This window comes from Poecilia latipinna, unplaced genomic scaffold, assembly GCF_001443285.1.
Source record: "Poecilia latipinna isolate Pla-1442-1.1 unplaced genomic scaffold, P_latipinna-1.0 Scaffold383, whole genome shotgun sequence".
NCBI lineage: Eukaryota > Metazoa > Chordata > Actinopteri > Cyprinodontiformes > Poeciliidae > Poecilia > Poecilia latipinna.
Window position 1 is genome coordinate 223773 of NW_015112999.1, and position 13876 is coordinate 237648.

Below are 13876 nucleotides of genomic sequence, written 5' to 3' on the forward strand. Positions count from 1 at the left end.
AAAAAAAAAAAAAAAAAAAAAAAAAAAGATATATATATATATATATATATATATATATATATATATATATATATATATATATATGTATATATATATATACTACTATATCCTTTTTGAACCAGCTCCATTCTAGTCACCAACTTAAGTGTGTTTTAGGAGTAATTTGTTTGCTGAGAAACCTGCAATCTTTACATGTGACTGAACTCTCCTACTAGCTATTATCTTGTTTTCAACCTAGCTTACTGGCTTGCCAACAACTCGCCTGAAATTAAGACGGTAAATAGAATCTAAGTAGATCCGATAGCCAACAGAAGGAACTTACTGCATCAGAGACAGCTACGTTGATAAAACTCTCCATAATAACAGGGCTGAGCTGATCCATTATCTCTATCATTGGCTTTTCATCATCCTGCAGTTTACAAAACAATAAAAAAATGCAAACTCTCAACATCAAACATTCAACTCAACTACATTTTACACTTTACTTCTTTTTACATAGTTTTGGTGTGTCTTTGATTTACCTCGGTCTGGCCTATTGTCAAGTAAAGACTCCGTATCTCTTTGAGTACAGCGATGGCGAGTCTGCGGGTGCTCAGCTGGCAAGAGCAGAGCAGTACGAGTGCCAGTCCCTCCACAGCGTGCAGCACAGTGGAGTGAGGACCTCTGTCTGCAGGCATCTTATGGCCCGAGCAAGAATTCAGCAGCTGTGAAAATTGAAACAATTGTTAAATTTCTGTATCTAATAACACAAAATAAATAAATCGCAATTAAATTATCTGCACTAGGTGTATCCTGGAGCATCAGCCTCAGGCAGACAACCCATTTGCTAAATGCATAATATGTGTAGAAACTCCAGTTCACCTCGACAGCATGTAGCTTAGCGAGGTCATGGCTCTTTCCAGAAGACGCCAGGGTTATTCTCCACTGTGTGAGCAGCTGCAGCAGTAATCTGAGGGACGTATCTAACAACCCTTGGTGGGTGTCTTGAACCTCACGCAACAGGAAGTTGGTGAATCCAAGCAAAACGTCATCACGCCAGTCAGAGAAATCCACCAGCAGACTTTGCAGGGAGTTCTGGGCTATGAGGCGAAGCTCATCATCCATGTGGATCGTCAACCTGGCAAACCAGACAAAATCCAGAGGTTCTCATGTAGAAAGTTTAAGTTTTATGTCTGACATGCAGAAATTCAATGGGGAAAATACTGGGATTTACAAGCCTTGACACTAATTGCTGCGTAAGAACTAAAATGTTCTGCTGCTACATGACTACATTACATTGAGATATACATTTTTGACTTTTCCCTCCATGCATCTTTAAAAAACACCTATGGGCATACAGATATTAATTGTGCATTTAACCTTAGATAATGCTGTCATTAAAGCCAAGATGAGCCAAATATAAATTTTCTCTACACAGACTGTTCCTCTGAGATGTGTGACTCACCGTGAGAGGAGGTCGATGAGTTCAGGTTTGGACATCCCATCAGGAAGGATGCGAGGAATGGCAGCAACACAAGTCCTAAACAAGTCTATCTTTGGCTTTCTTTCACCCCTGAAAAATCACATTTAAAAAAACCACCTGACTTTAATCTTGCTTTGTTGTCAAACTGATCAATTAATGTGATACTAAAAAAAAAAAAAAAGCAACGTAAGTGATTGTGGACAAATAGTTTTTCTTACGTGATCATGTCCTCTGGCTCTTTATTCAGCATCTGAGCATTTGTCATCATCATGCAGCGTCCCACCTCCTTATCAAGGTGTCTTAGGATGCTGTCAATCGCTTTCCGCACATGAACATAATATTGGGACATCCCTGAACAAGAAGAGGGCAAGTTAGAAGGAATTAATCAGATAAGAAGCCACTACTCTAAGAATTAAAAAAAATAAAATAAAATAAAATTGATACATATTTTGAAAAAAAAAAAATGGCTAAAAGATATTTTATGTCAGATGTATGATATTTTTCTTCTAAGGGATAAAATAAAACAAGAAATTAAAGACCAAATATATTGACACTGTTCAAACATAATGTTACATAAACTATGCACATTTCTTGTCGGTATGAATATATAAGCATTTTTAATATTCCTGATCGTGGTTTGTCTCTCTCACCGATGACTTTGGCCTCCTCATCAGTCAGCGTTTTGCTCAGGTATGTCTTCTTCACTCGGAGCGTGTTCCCAGAGGGCAAAGAGCAACCGGTATTCGGCATCGGAGGCTCTCCGTCCTTCTGCTGCAGTTTGTCGGCGATGACCAAGAACGCTCTCAGACCAATGTTCATTCTCTGAACAAAACAGAAGATGTTAACAATTTTTTAACACAACACTAGTGAAAAAAAATTAAAGGAAATAAATGCAATCATTTCTACACGTATTTTATGCTATAAATCCACTTTCTAAATTTAAAATAGAAGAAAGAAAGTACAACTGTAACTAATATTTTAATAGGCTACATTTTGCATCAGTATTGTTGTATATTTTTTTTATTGAAAACTGTCTCAGTGACAAAGTAGATGACGTACCTCAGGATTAAGACTGAAGGCTTTTGCAGGTTTTCCAACACAGAGAAGGTCAAAAATGATTTCCTTCATGGCGAAATCCAATCTTTCCTGCAGGAAAATAGGAGAAGCGTGCTTATTTCACAGATCTTAACCTGAGTGTCAATAACATCTACTGAGAGAATCACAGCACATTGCATTTACCTGCGCAATAAACTGAATGATTTTGACAAATATATTGAGGGGCATGTCTCTCGGCACCACACTGCGAGACCCTTTAGGGAAAAGCGTCGTTATGATGGTGCTCAGACGACTGTGAACACACACAAACATTGTTTTAGAATAATGGGGTTATAAAAATTCACTTTCAAGATACGTTTCACACCTCTTAAACACGAAAAAACCTCCTTTAACCTTACATTTTATGTCCTGTAAAAGTATTTCAGTACCTTGAACTATTTCAGAAACATTATAAAGTGGAAAGAAGAGAATGCATGGTTCTCTTTTTAAATAGAAGTTCTTTGCAATATGTTGCTTTCTTGAGTTATGAATACTTTTTTAAAGACACAATAAATACAAATAAAAATACGGCAACATCTGGGGATGCTAATTTAGTGCTGAGGCATGAAATTACTGTAAACTACTAGCAATAAAGCAGGGTAAATAGATTTACCCTTGGGTTGCTGTGTTGCTTTCACACTTTATTCTGATCATGTAAACCCACAACAGGCGATACAGGGACTCCAGAGCAACACGAGCCATTTTAGGATCTCTACTCTGTAAGATAAAAAAAAGAAAGTTGCTGTAAAACCTGAACAAAAACTAATAGTACTTCACATTTGCATATAGTCAAAAATACTTCCTGCAGTCATACTGCCATTTAAAGTATCCAATTACATTAAAAATTTAACAAAAAGCACTTCCAGTAAAGAACTACAATCTGGTTTAGACGTTACCTTGAGATTTGAAAGGCAGTTGTTGAGGAAGACGTGCCATCTGTTAAGGAAGAACTGCTTCTGACTCACACACAGCAGACAGGTTACCAGTGGATAAAAGGCCTGGGAAAATGAAAGCAAAAGTTTAGACAAGAGTTTTGGTCATAATGTGAGTAAAACGTAAAACTACTTAGAAATATCCAGGCATAATGAACATTGCAGAAGCAAATCAAGGAAACTCTCTCCAAACTGCATTTTAAAATCTGATTTCTCACAAAGACACAATGAGGTTTTCTTCTGTTATGCTACTTATTGATGGTGGATACTTCATAACATGTGTCTGTTGCAAACGCTGCCTCTCCAGAGAATGCAGATTTCCACTTTTATTGGGGATGCTTTTGTTGCCTTTCTGTGTGAAGTTGTGAGTTTTATTTATAGCCCTTTCATGGGGTTGGAGCTTTACACTTAAAAGCACATAGAGCCCTGCTTTCAAGCTTCTTTTGACAATCTGACTGCTCTTATAAATTATTTGTAGTTTGGACACAAACTGCAACTCTGAAATAAGTTTACACAACTGTCACCATACAACAGAGGCTGCCACGGTAAAACCAGAAACATAAAACAAACAAACAAACAAAACCAACAATCACTGTCTGTTTCTGCCCCATAACTAACCAGTGAGTGCTTCTTTCTTGACGACAGATCCAGAGTTGTGTCGTACAGGCTGTCCACAAAGTTCCTCAGGCAGGGTACATTCACTTCGTTCTTCACGGCCTAGAGCGAGATCAAGATTAAGGTTAAACGTTGAGATTTCTGCCTAAAATGGACCAGAAAATATAATCTGGAGAATCATTTCTCATGTCGACATGATCAAACTCAATAAAAGGTGGAAATTAATTGTTCCTGTAGTGATATAATCTGACATTCAGCATGTTTTTTTTTGTTTGTTTTTTTTTAAATTATTATTTGTTTAACAAACCCTCGTTAAGAAATAAGAGATAATGGCACACTATTTAGCACCAGGGATTTGGTTTGTTGTCCATGCAAGCCATGGAAGACGGAAGATTTTATGTCTAGTGAACCACTTCTGTCTTGGTTTTTGATCATTACATTGTTGAAACATTCAAGAGAACCAATTTATAGTTTTCTGACCAACAACACAGTGGATATATATTATGAGGAGGACAAAAACACTGCTGAAAACAGAGGAGCATTACTTTTCTTTTTAAGTTAATAAGGGAAAGTATCAATATGGTTTAATTATTTATTATTACAATTAGTTTCTAAAAATCTAGATGGATATCAGTCTTATAACAAGTATGTAATGCAAAGATGGGAGGCCTCTACAAAATGAGGAGCAATATCTTAATATTCTGCATACTGTCATTGTTTTTGTCAGATATTTGGTTGTGTTTTTTTTTTACTATTTCAATAATAGTAATAATAATATTTTAAAATAGCGGCAGATGTCTGTTTATTTTATAATTTATCCTGTCATTTTATCAATATCACATTTGAAAATATTTTAAGTTTATTTTGCACAGAATAAATATACTAAAACTATTTTTCGAATGTGCTCTTGCAGTAAGAAAATATTGTTTTTTTGGTACTTTTCAATATTTCAATTCTTGGCTGAACATTATTGAGTAATAATTGCATCATTTATAGGATGAAGAAATTTACCGCAGCAACAGGCACCAGGATCTCAACGAAAACACCAGCCAGAGCATGTTTAATGTCCTTATCCTTGACTTCTAGAAAATACTGGGCGCACTCCTGCAAACAAGAGAGCAACAGTTTGCAGAATTGCGAATTTTGTAAAAAGTCTTTGCTATTCATTACCTTAAAGACAATAAAAGACTAGAAAATGTAAGATCAACACTCAACAAGCAAGCAGTAAAGAGAGCCAAGTTTCACTTAAGTGTTCACACTGTAAATTCTGTTGCACCTGCATGAACTGAAAAGAAGCTTCAAAGTCTTCGACTGGATACATCTTCACTCGGAAGAACTTGACCCCCATGATGAGGCTGATGGTGCTCTGAACGACATACGGACTTTGCTCTTTCTGCCTCAGCTCCTTCAATTCAGTCATGAACTTCTTCTTTACAGCAGGAAACCTGAAAATGTGTAATGTTTTATGAGCACGTACATGAAGAAGCCTCAATTGCTATTAAGAAAGTAAAGCTGACAGTTGTGACAAAAATGAAAAGTGGCAAGGTTCAAGCATGTCTTCCATCCATGTCTTGATGGAAGACATGCTTCTTCCATCAACATATAATAAATAGATTTGAGGCCCAGGACAAATTTCTCATCTAACACTTATTCTATTCTTGAAACATACCAGAGATGGAATTATCTCTAAAATCTCAATCTAAAATTGAGTAAAAATATGAATAGCATGTCTCAAGATATTTAGTCAAATTAAGCAAAGCATAGTTTGAAAGCAGACCTGCAGCTCGTACGTCTGCTTTAAGGATTTCCTCCCTGCTGTAATGATCCCAAAAGTTCAAATAAGCACAATATTTTCCAGTACTAGTTTGGCATTAAAGACTTGTCTTAAAGTGTCTTTCAAACTCATAAAACATGTCTTTTTCAGAAAGTCCTCACACAACAAGCAGAAACTTAAATATATATAATCATGCTTACTTTGACTGAGCCAACACTCCTATGACTTCAGCATAGAGGTCTGCTACAGTGTGCATGTTGCCAGTGTTTGGACCATGGTATCTGTTGGGGAAAAATTGCAACATTAAGAAGACTAATGATTTAGAAAGACCACTTTGTAAAAGTATTTATACACACTGAACTTTCTTGTAATTTTTCATGTTATAACCACAACATTTTTCATATTTTATTTTATGCCATTGGTCAACAAAAAGTAGAACATGACTAAGTTGTAGAATGACCAAAAAATATCCAGAAAGTGTGGCATGTCTACATGATTCATATAAATCTGTGCTAAATTTTTCTGTATTTGGCTTAATTGAAAAATAATGCCAGACTTGGTTTTAAAATTTTATTGGAAGTCCGAATGTAGATTTGTTTTAGCTGAAAACTAAACTTTCACTGCTTAGGAATAGTATTCACATTCATTATTACTGCAAAAATGTCAAATCCCAATGAAAAAACATGAAAGCTTGTGACAAAATATAAAACAGTTTAAAATATTTGACATGTCTGAACAATGTGGACCTGAAAAAATAAATAAATAAAATCAAGTCGCACTAGAAGTGATTAAATCTTACCCCTCTTTGTATTTAAAGTGCTTAAAGGCTAAGTTAATGACTTCATTGACCAAACCGTCAAGGGCAGGGTAGAGCGGCATCTATTTGAAACAACAGAATGAGGGTGAAAGTTTTAGACTTCAAAATAATAATAATAAAAAAAATGGCAAAAGCAGCTGTTGTGAGACAAAGGTTAGAACAAAAGTCACCTGTTTTAAAATTTCTATAAGAACAAGAGAGAAGATGAAGTCAATGGCCAAATCTCTCCTTTCAAGTAGATAATCTCTCTGTTGTTCATCACTGTTGGGAAGAAAAATGTTATGATCATAGAAAAAGAAAAACTGGTGTTTCTTTACAAATGGAATCATTTGTGGTTAAGCTAATCTGTCTTCATGTTCTCACTTTTTGGACTTTGTGTTGGCTCTTGGTCGGTATTCGTGCAGCTCTTCCTCGAGTCCGTTCTGTCTTTTGTACCAGTCAAACAAAGTGCGCAGGATGGAGGGAAGACTATACTCAGCCAGTGAGCTCATGGCGCTTATCAACTAGAGGAACCAGACATAGATGGTGCAAATGCACATTACTGTTTAGCAGTTAACATACCAAAGCAGGAGATAGCAATCAGTGCTTCCTTTGTTTATTTGTGCAGCAATTTCAGCTAAAGCTCCAACACACATCACAGATTTATTTGCATCTCATTAGGATTCAAGCACTTAAAAGTTAAATGGAGCAAAACTAAATTAGGGCACATTTAAGACTAAATGAAAGGAGTGAAATAAGATTATTGGGCAAAGCTGGTTCTCTACGGGACCGTGCCCACGGGGCAGCCTCCCTTAATGTTGGGGGAGGTCCCAGCAAAGGAAGGAACAGGCTGGGCACACAGGAAGGGAGGAGAGTCTGGTTGGACTGGGGCAACACAGCGAGCCCTTCATTCAGCACCAGGCTCCAGAAGAATCCGGGCTCTGTAGAGCGACTGAATGGCCTCGCGCAGCAGCACAAACACACCTCTGTGGCTGTGAAAAAGGCCTTCTCTGCATAACCACAAACCTGCAGGACACACCTTGTGCCGAGCTGGGGCCAAGTCACAAGGTAAACAGCGAGTGAACCTGAAAGACCTTTTGGGATGTGAGCAGAGCTTTCAACCCGTTCACTGCGGTAAAGTCACATTTATATTTGACGTGTGAAAAATACATCTGCCACAGAACACACAGAAATGCATTAAACACAAGTGCTTGGAGGTTGTAGTGAACATGTGAAAAATAACCAAATTCAGTAATATGTTGACAAGAGAAGCACTTCTTGCAGTTAAAAGCATTTCTCTGCACTTACTTGGTCAAACTGAGGATCCTCTCCCCGCTGTAGTGACTTTATCAATGGCTTTTCCTAAAATGAAAAACAATATTTACTTATTTACAACTCAGTTGTAAAAGATAGCAATTAATATTTAGTTTTAAGCTCCTAATTTCAGCCAATCTGTCAGAAAACAACATAGGACCACTTTTGAACTCATTCTTCATCTGTCTGCTTACAGGTAGCAGTGCAAGTCACACAGCTGAAACCAGAAGTTTACTTACACTGAATAAAAAGACACATTTATTAGTTTTTTTTCACTGTGTTAAATTAAATCAACATGTAATATATAAATATTACATAATGTAAATTAAACATAGTAAAAATTTGACATATTTACCATCAAATCCAAACCACTTTTCTTTCTAATTGCCTCCTTTGCCTTTTGTCTAACCTGACCCAGGAGAATTTCATCAGCCAAACAGCAGTTCAGAGCACTTTCGTTGCTGATTAATCCAAATAGCAGAAAGCCTGATGTGTGTGACACTGACAATTGTGTGGGCTGATGGAAATATCCTACTCTCTCGCTTGCAATTCTGTCAAGCCGCTAAGCCACAAACTCTGATGAACCTTTTAGCTTTTTTAGCAAATGCTTTCACTGGAGAATCCTGCTTTTGTTTGGGGATGAGGATAGTGTTTGTTTTTTACAGACACAAGTGTTTTAGCTAAAAACATCTACAAACTACTAAGAGTTTTAGATAAAATACTGGCTTCAACGATAATATTAGCGGGAAGTTACTGTGTGCCTGTAACATTGAGCTGATATTAATTACTCATCTTGTCAGAAGAATGTGGAGAGGAAACCTCCTTTCTACATTCCTCTAGGGAGTATTAAACAGACACAGAACTAGACACTTTCCCTGCATATTTAACACTTCCATGCCGACTGAGGTCACAGATTAACAGCCTCCATATTCAGCAATGGTTTGTCCACAGTACGCTTAGAGAATACAGAGTCATGAGTGCATAAGCCTGGTTAAAAATAATAGAAAAACTATTTCTGGAGGACATGTCATCAGAATTGTGAATATGGAGGTTAAGCTCCATGTAAGTGTCCTGCTGCAGTTTAAAACAGTTGGTGAAGTTTGGCTAAAGGTCAGTTTTGAGAGTGTTGCCAACATTAAAATGCACTGATCTACATCAGTTAGTTGTCAGCCGTACAGGTTTTCTTTGTGCAGTAAAGTATATTGTCTTTATTTCATTTGCAGATTATTTTTTCCTCCTTCAAATCAATTCAAACATTTGATATGAAGAAAAGTTGGGCTACAATCAAGTTGGACTCCTTAGGAGCAGCAAGCGTTCACACCGTCATTCTCACTCACCAGCGGCTCGGCCATGATAATGCGGATCTTGCGCTCAGACACGGTGGTGAAGTTAGCGAAGAGGCTCTTGAGGACGTACTCGCCAGGCCGGCTCTCCGGGTCGATGGTGATGGGCATCATGGCTGGTGGACCTTTCTCTCCCTGAGGACAACAGACTGGAGGTATGGGAGGTTTACTGTAACCGTTCCCCACTGGTGAAGCTGAAGAAAGGACACAAGCACACACGTATGGTTTTAGAAACTACTTAGTTATAAAGGACATTGTTAACTAAAGCTCAAATGAAGGGGGCATGATTAGCCACGAGTCTATACAGAAGAGGAGACAAGCAAACGGGGCGCTCGAGAGAATTTTCCCAAACATGGACAAAATGTTCCCAACTTGATGAGCATTCCACAGCATGACTGTCAAAAGGGCACCGGTTTGCCCTTCGACTGCTTTTTCATTCCTGCAGTCACACAGAGCAGGGCCCATATGGAAATTAAAACACCACGGTCGGCAGCTGGTGTTTTCATTTTGTACCAGCGATGTCATCGGCCCTACAAGGAAGTGGGAGCCTTGAACATGTGACCATCTTCAGGCAGTGCTGTGATTTGGACAATGTTTAAACAGGGGTGGCTTGACTTAGGTCATAACATCCCATCAACTAGAGTTTTCCAATGTCTGGGACAGCTGAGGTTTCCTCAGATTGTATGTAGAAAACAGACAACACACTAATGCGACTACTTTTTCTCAGTTTTACTAAATTCCATAATACCTTAATGATTAGGAATATGTTTTCATGACAAATACATTGAAAATCTATATTTGCTCTGAACGTAATTTGTATTTCTATTTCAAATAAAGAATTACATTCCCTGTGGGCTTTTTTGTTTTTTTTTTTTACTTTTCCAAGTACAGCACAATTGTTCTCTAAATTTTACAATAATCGAATCCATCCTCGCTTGCATTCACTGAGTCTACCCAAAAAAATGGCAAAGGAGAGACAAAACTCAAACAAAGAAAACCTGGACCTTAAGTTATCCTCATGAGTTAAAGATTTACCCCAGTGTTTCACTCTACTGCCTCCAGACAGAAAAGAGCTTCAAATAGTCCTGAAATCAGTGCCAGCATCTCAAACTGAGACATTTAACTCAGGAAATTACATGTTTACATGTGGATGAAATAACTGACTGGACAAAAGCGGAAGTGAAGCATATCTTTTGCACAGCATATAACCGTTCCTTGTTGATTTTATTTAAGACACGACAAAGAAATGTTCAGATTTCTTAAGACACTTACTTTTCACACTTAATTGTTAAATTAATATGATGAAAGAGTTAAAGAAAAGGAGATTCACCAAGACAAAAAGCTGATGAACAGCCAGTCAGAAATTGAGAAATCTGATGGATTTTCAAACACTGAACAAATATTACATGAGTGCTGCCAGGTCAAGCTGGCACTTTGGTTTGCACACTGGTACTGAGTGTTGAGGAATTAAAGTTTCTGCATCACAAAGGCGAGTCAGTCGAGGAAGAGGAAAAATATAAGAAGCTATTTCTAAAAGACACAAAATTTCAGTGATTCTGGCTGTCAGAGAGAGCAAGACTTTCAGCGGATAACAGGATGACTGAATAACACACAGCAATTTTGTTCTTTTTCTTATACTTTTGAGCTTTCAACTATTTTTCCACTGTGGAACATTCTGACATAAAAAATAAAAAAAAAATCCTCAAAGCCTTCTTGAATTTTAGAGAACTTTAGCTAATATGCTAATATGAGACGCTAAACATCAGAGTAATTTGTCTTAGCTTTGAAATAAATACATATTTGATCACAGCTCACAACAAAAATGGTGGGATTACATTGTAGTTCTTAAGAAATCATAATCAGCTAAAATTACTATTGGCAGGTCAAAGCTTTAGAAAAACCACAGGACAGAAATTGGTCAAATTATTTGAGGCCCCTTTGTACAAATTTGTTTTACCAGATGAATCTTTTTTAGCTGGAAGAAAGTGCACACCATAGTGAAAGGGGAGTCTAAACTTCACACGTCAACCATTGTAAACAACAGAAAGACCAGTAATGCTATTTTTAGCACCTAATTAAGACTCTAGAGTTCTGACTAATCTGCAAACAACTAGCTAAAGAGTCCTTTTAGTTCCACCACAAGTTTCCAGCAGGTCTTTTCAGGACATGAAACAGTCGAAGCCTTCCAAGGAATGCCCAGTATGCGTGGCAACCTTTTACAGCTTTCAGTACACGCTTTGCTCATTCATGAAAAACTCAGCACCTACCCAGACCTTTGATGAAGCTGATCACGCTGGCCTTACTCCAGCAAACCGCCATTCTGTCTGTTGCGGTGAATGACGACATGGTATCTAGGACCGTCCTGAGTCATGACAAAGGCTAGCAGAATCCACCAACTTTCATGTCTTGTGTGACAGCTGGCTGTGGTCTCCTGGGTATAGTTTCCATGGTGCGCAATTTGCAATAGCGGGGTGTGTTTAAAAAAGAGGGAGAAGTGTTTGGAATGGGAAAGCACGCAGTCTCTACTGTAGATCTGTCTCCCTCTCTCTCCGAGCTCCCTCTGAGTTGGCTTTCTCAAGCCTTGTGACCAGTCAGTGCCTTCCAAGAGTGAAGGTCAGGCGGGAATTTTTAGCTGCACAGAGATGAGGTCCAACATGCTATGGTGGCATAGCTGTGTGACTATATTTGTCCAGGCATAAACACTATACTTACAAAGCAGTCCTCCCCTTCCCTCCACATCTGTGATTGTAAAGCAAGAGGCACAGAGGAGCACAGTGTAAACACCATTCTTCATCAGGCACTGATTCACCACCAATCCCTTTAAATTTATGATGATGACGATGATGTTTTCTATTTTTTTTTTTTTAAGTTGGTCATAAAGGAAATGATTTTAGGTAACAGGAATGGAGAGTCTCTGCCCAGCACTTTGAATTCATAACAGGCCAAATCATGTTCAGCAGAATAAAATCAACAAAAATTTTTAATAATTTCCCAAGCCAATGAAGCTAATTTGAGATCAGATATAAAGAAAGCAATCAGTGGGAATTTCAAGCCTTTTTCTGCTGCTCCGTACAAAGTCTCAGACGTGACATGTGACTCTACAAACAAGAAGCTTGGCCACAGCATACATTACATCATCGCTGGGCTGGAAACACCCTGAGCATGGTGGCGATCCTCACAGAACAATGCAAACAAGCTAACAAGTATATATACAGCTCTGGAAAGAATTAAGAGACCACTTAAAATTATCAACTTCTCTGACTTTACTTTGTGTAGGTACATGTTTGAGTAAAATGAGCATTGTTCTGTTTATTCTATGAACTACTGAGAACGTGTCTCCAAAATTCTGAGCAAAATTTTTCTATTTATTTGCAGAAAAAGAGAAATGGTGAAAATAATGAAAAAACATGCAGTGATTTCAGAGCTCAAATAATGCAAAGAAAACAAGTTCATATTCAGTTAGAAACAGCAATACTAATGTGTTAACTCAGGAAGAGATCAGAAATCAGTATTTGTTGGACTAACCACAAGGTTTTCAGTCCAATGGTTTCTTAATTGATTGGATGGATGGATGGATGGATGGATGGATGGATGGATGGATGGATGGATGGATGGATGGATGGATGGATGGATGGATGGATGGATGGATGGATGGATAGATAGATAGATAGATAGATAGATAGATAGATAGAACCAGTGGGTCCGTAGAACTTGATGTTTGTTGGAGAAGTGATGATTCAAAGGTGAGTCAAATGCTAATATACACACATATACACACAGACTCAAATAGGAACTCCATTTGTGCCTAATCCAGACATTTTCCCCAACTCTAACCATTCATAACCGTAACCTTAACCAAAACTTTATTTATACCATACCTCTAAACTTAACTAGTAGAGAGCATTCCAATTTAAAAAAGAAGAGTAGGAAAATGTCCTCACTTTCCATAAATTACCCCCTTTTATTGCTAAAAATGGCTATAATGGTCGTCCATATGTAGCATATACAAAGATACACGCATGCACACACGTACATATAAAGTGATGTAGTCTTGAGGATCATCCTATTTACTTAAAAATGCCACATTCATGTTGGTCTGAGAACAATGTGGGTGGATATTTATATTTCCCTGACTTTTTTTTAACTGGACCACACATCCCAGTAATAAGACAACTCTTTGAGAAGGCTTTGTTTCAGACTGCAGAAACATTAAATTGTAATCATGGACCATAGGTGATCTATTTTAGTTTAAAGTTAAGCTAAAAACGCATTTGTTTAGGCCTGTTTTTAGCATTGTGACACTTTTATGTTTCCACCAATGTCACTTTCTTTAGTTTTTATCTGTTTTTACTCTAGACAGTTTTTATTACTGCACTGATGGAAAGCACTTCGTTTAAGACACTATTCTAAAATGGAAAACAAGTCAAATTTGATCGATTCATTGAGTAAAAATGCTCAGATACTCTTTACTTGGTTAGTGTTGTATAATCAGTGGTGGAGAAAGTACTCAAAAAATGTACTTAAGTAAAAGTACAAATACACAGG

At 37.5% G+C, this 13876-nt stretch overlaps 1 protein-coding gene across 12 annotated transcripts in view; it reads right to left on the reverse strand.

The window, feature by feature from the left end:
• frya (furry homolog a (Drosophila)) overlaps positions 1–13876 on the reverse strand; it is a 72141-nt gene that overhangs the window by 31274 nt on the left and 26991 nt on the right. For 10 of the 12 annotated variants that reach the window (XM_015036869.1, XM_015036866.1, XM_015036876.1 and 7 more), the window contains exons 2-20: positions 9326–9525; positions 7983–8036; positions 7059–7198; positions 6866–6956; positions 6678–6757; positions 6079–6159; positions 5381–5549; positions 5116–5208; positions 4108–4206; positions 3454–3555; positions 3171–3274; positions 2702–2810; positions 2522–2608; positions 2113–2284; positions 1681–1813; positions 1445–1552; positions 862–1117; positions 522–704; positions 323–409 (exon numbers count right to left, since the gene is read on the reverse strand). In XM_015036869.1, coding sequence (XP_014892355.1) covers positions 323–409; positions 522–704; positions 862–1117; positions 1445–1552; positions 1681–1813; positions 2113–2284; positions 2522–2608; positions 2702–2810; positions 3171–3274; positions 3454–3555; positions 4108–4206; positions 5116–5208; positions 5381–5549; positions 6079–6159; positions 6678–6757; positions 6866–6956; positions 7059–7198; positions 7983–8036; positions 9326–9525 — 2348 coding nt within the window. Of the gene's footprint in view, positions 1–322; positions 410–521; positions 705–861; positions 1118–1444; positions 1553–1680; positions 1814–2112; positions 2285–2521; positions 2609–2701; positions 2811–3170; positions 3275–3453; positions 3556–4107; positions 4207–5115; positions 5209–5380; positions 5550–6078; positions 6160–6677; positions 6758–6865; positions 6957–7058; positions 7199–7982; positions 8037–9325; positions 9526–11598; positions 11897–13876 lie in introns of those variants that run through there. The other 2 variants (XM_015036872.1, XM_015036871.1) reach the window with 2 other exon arrangements.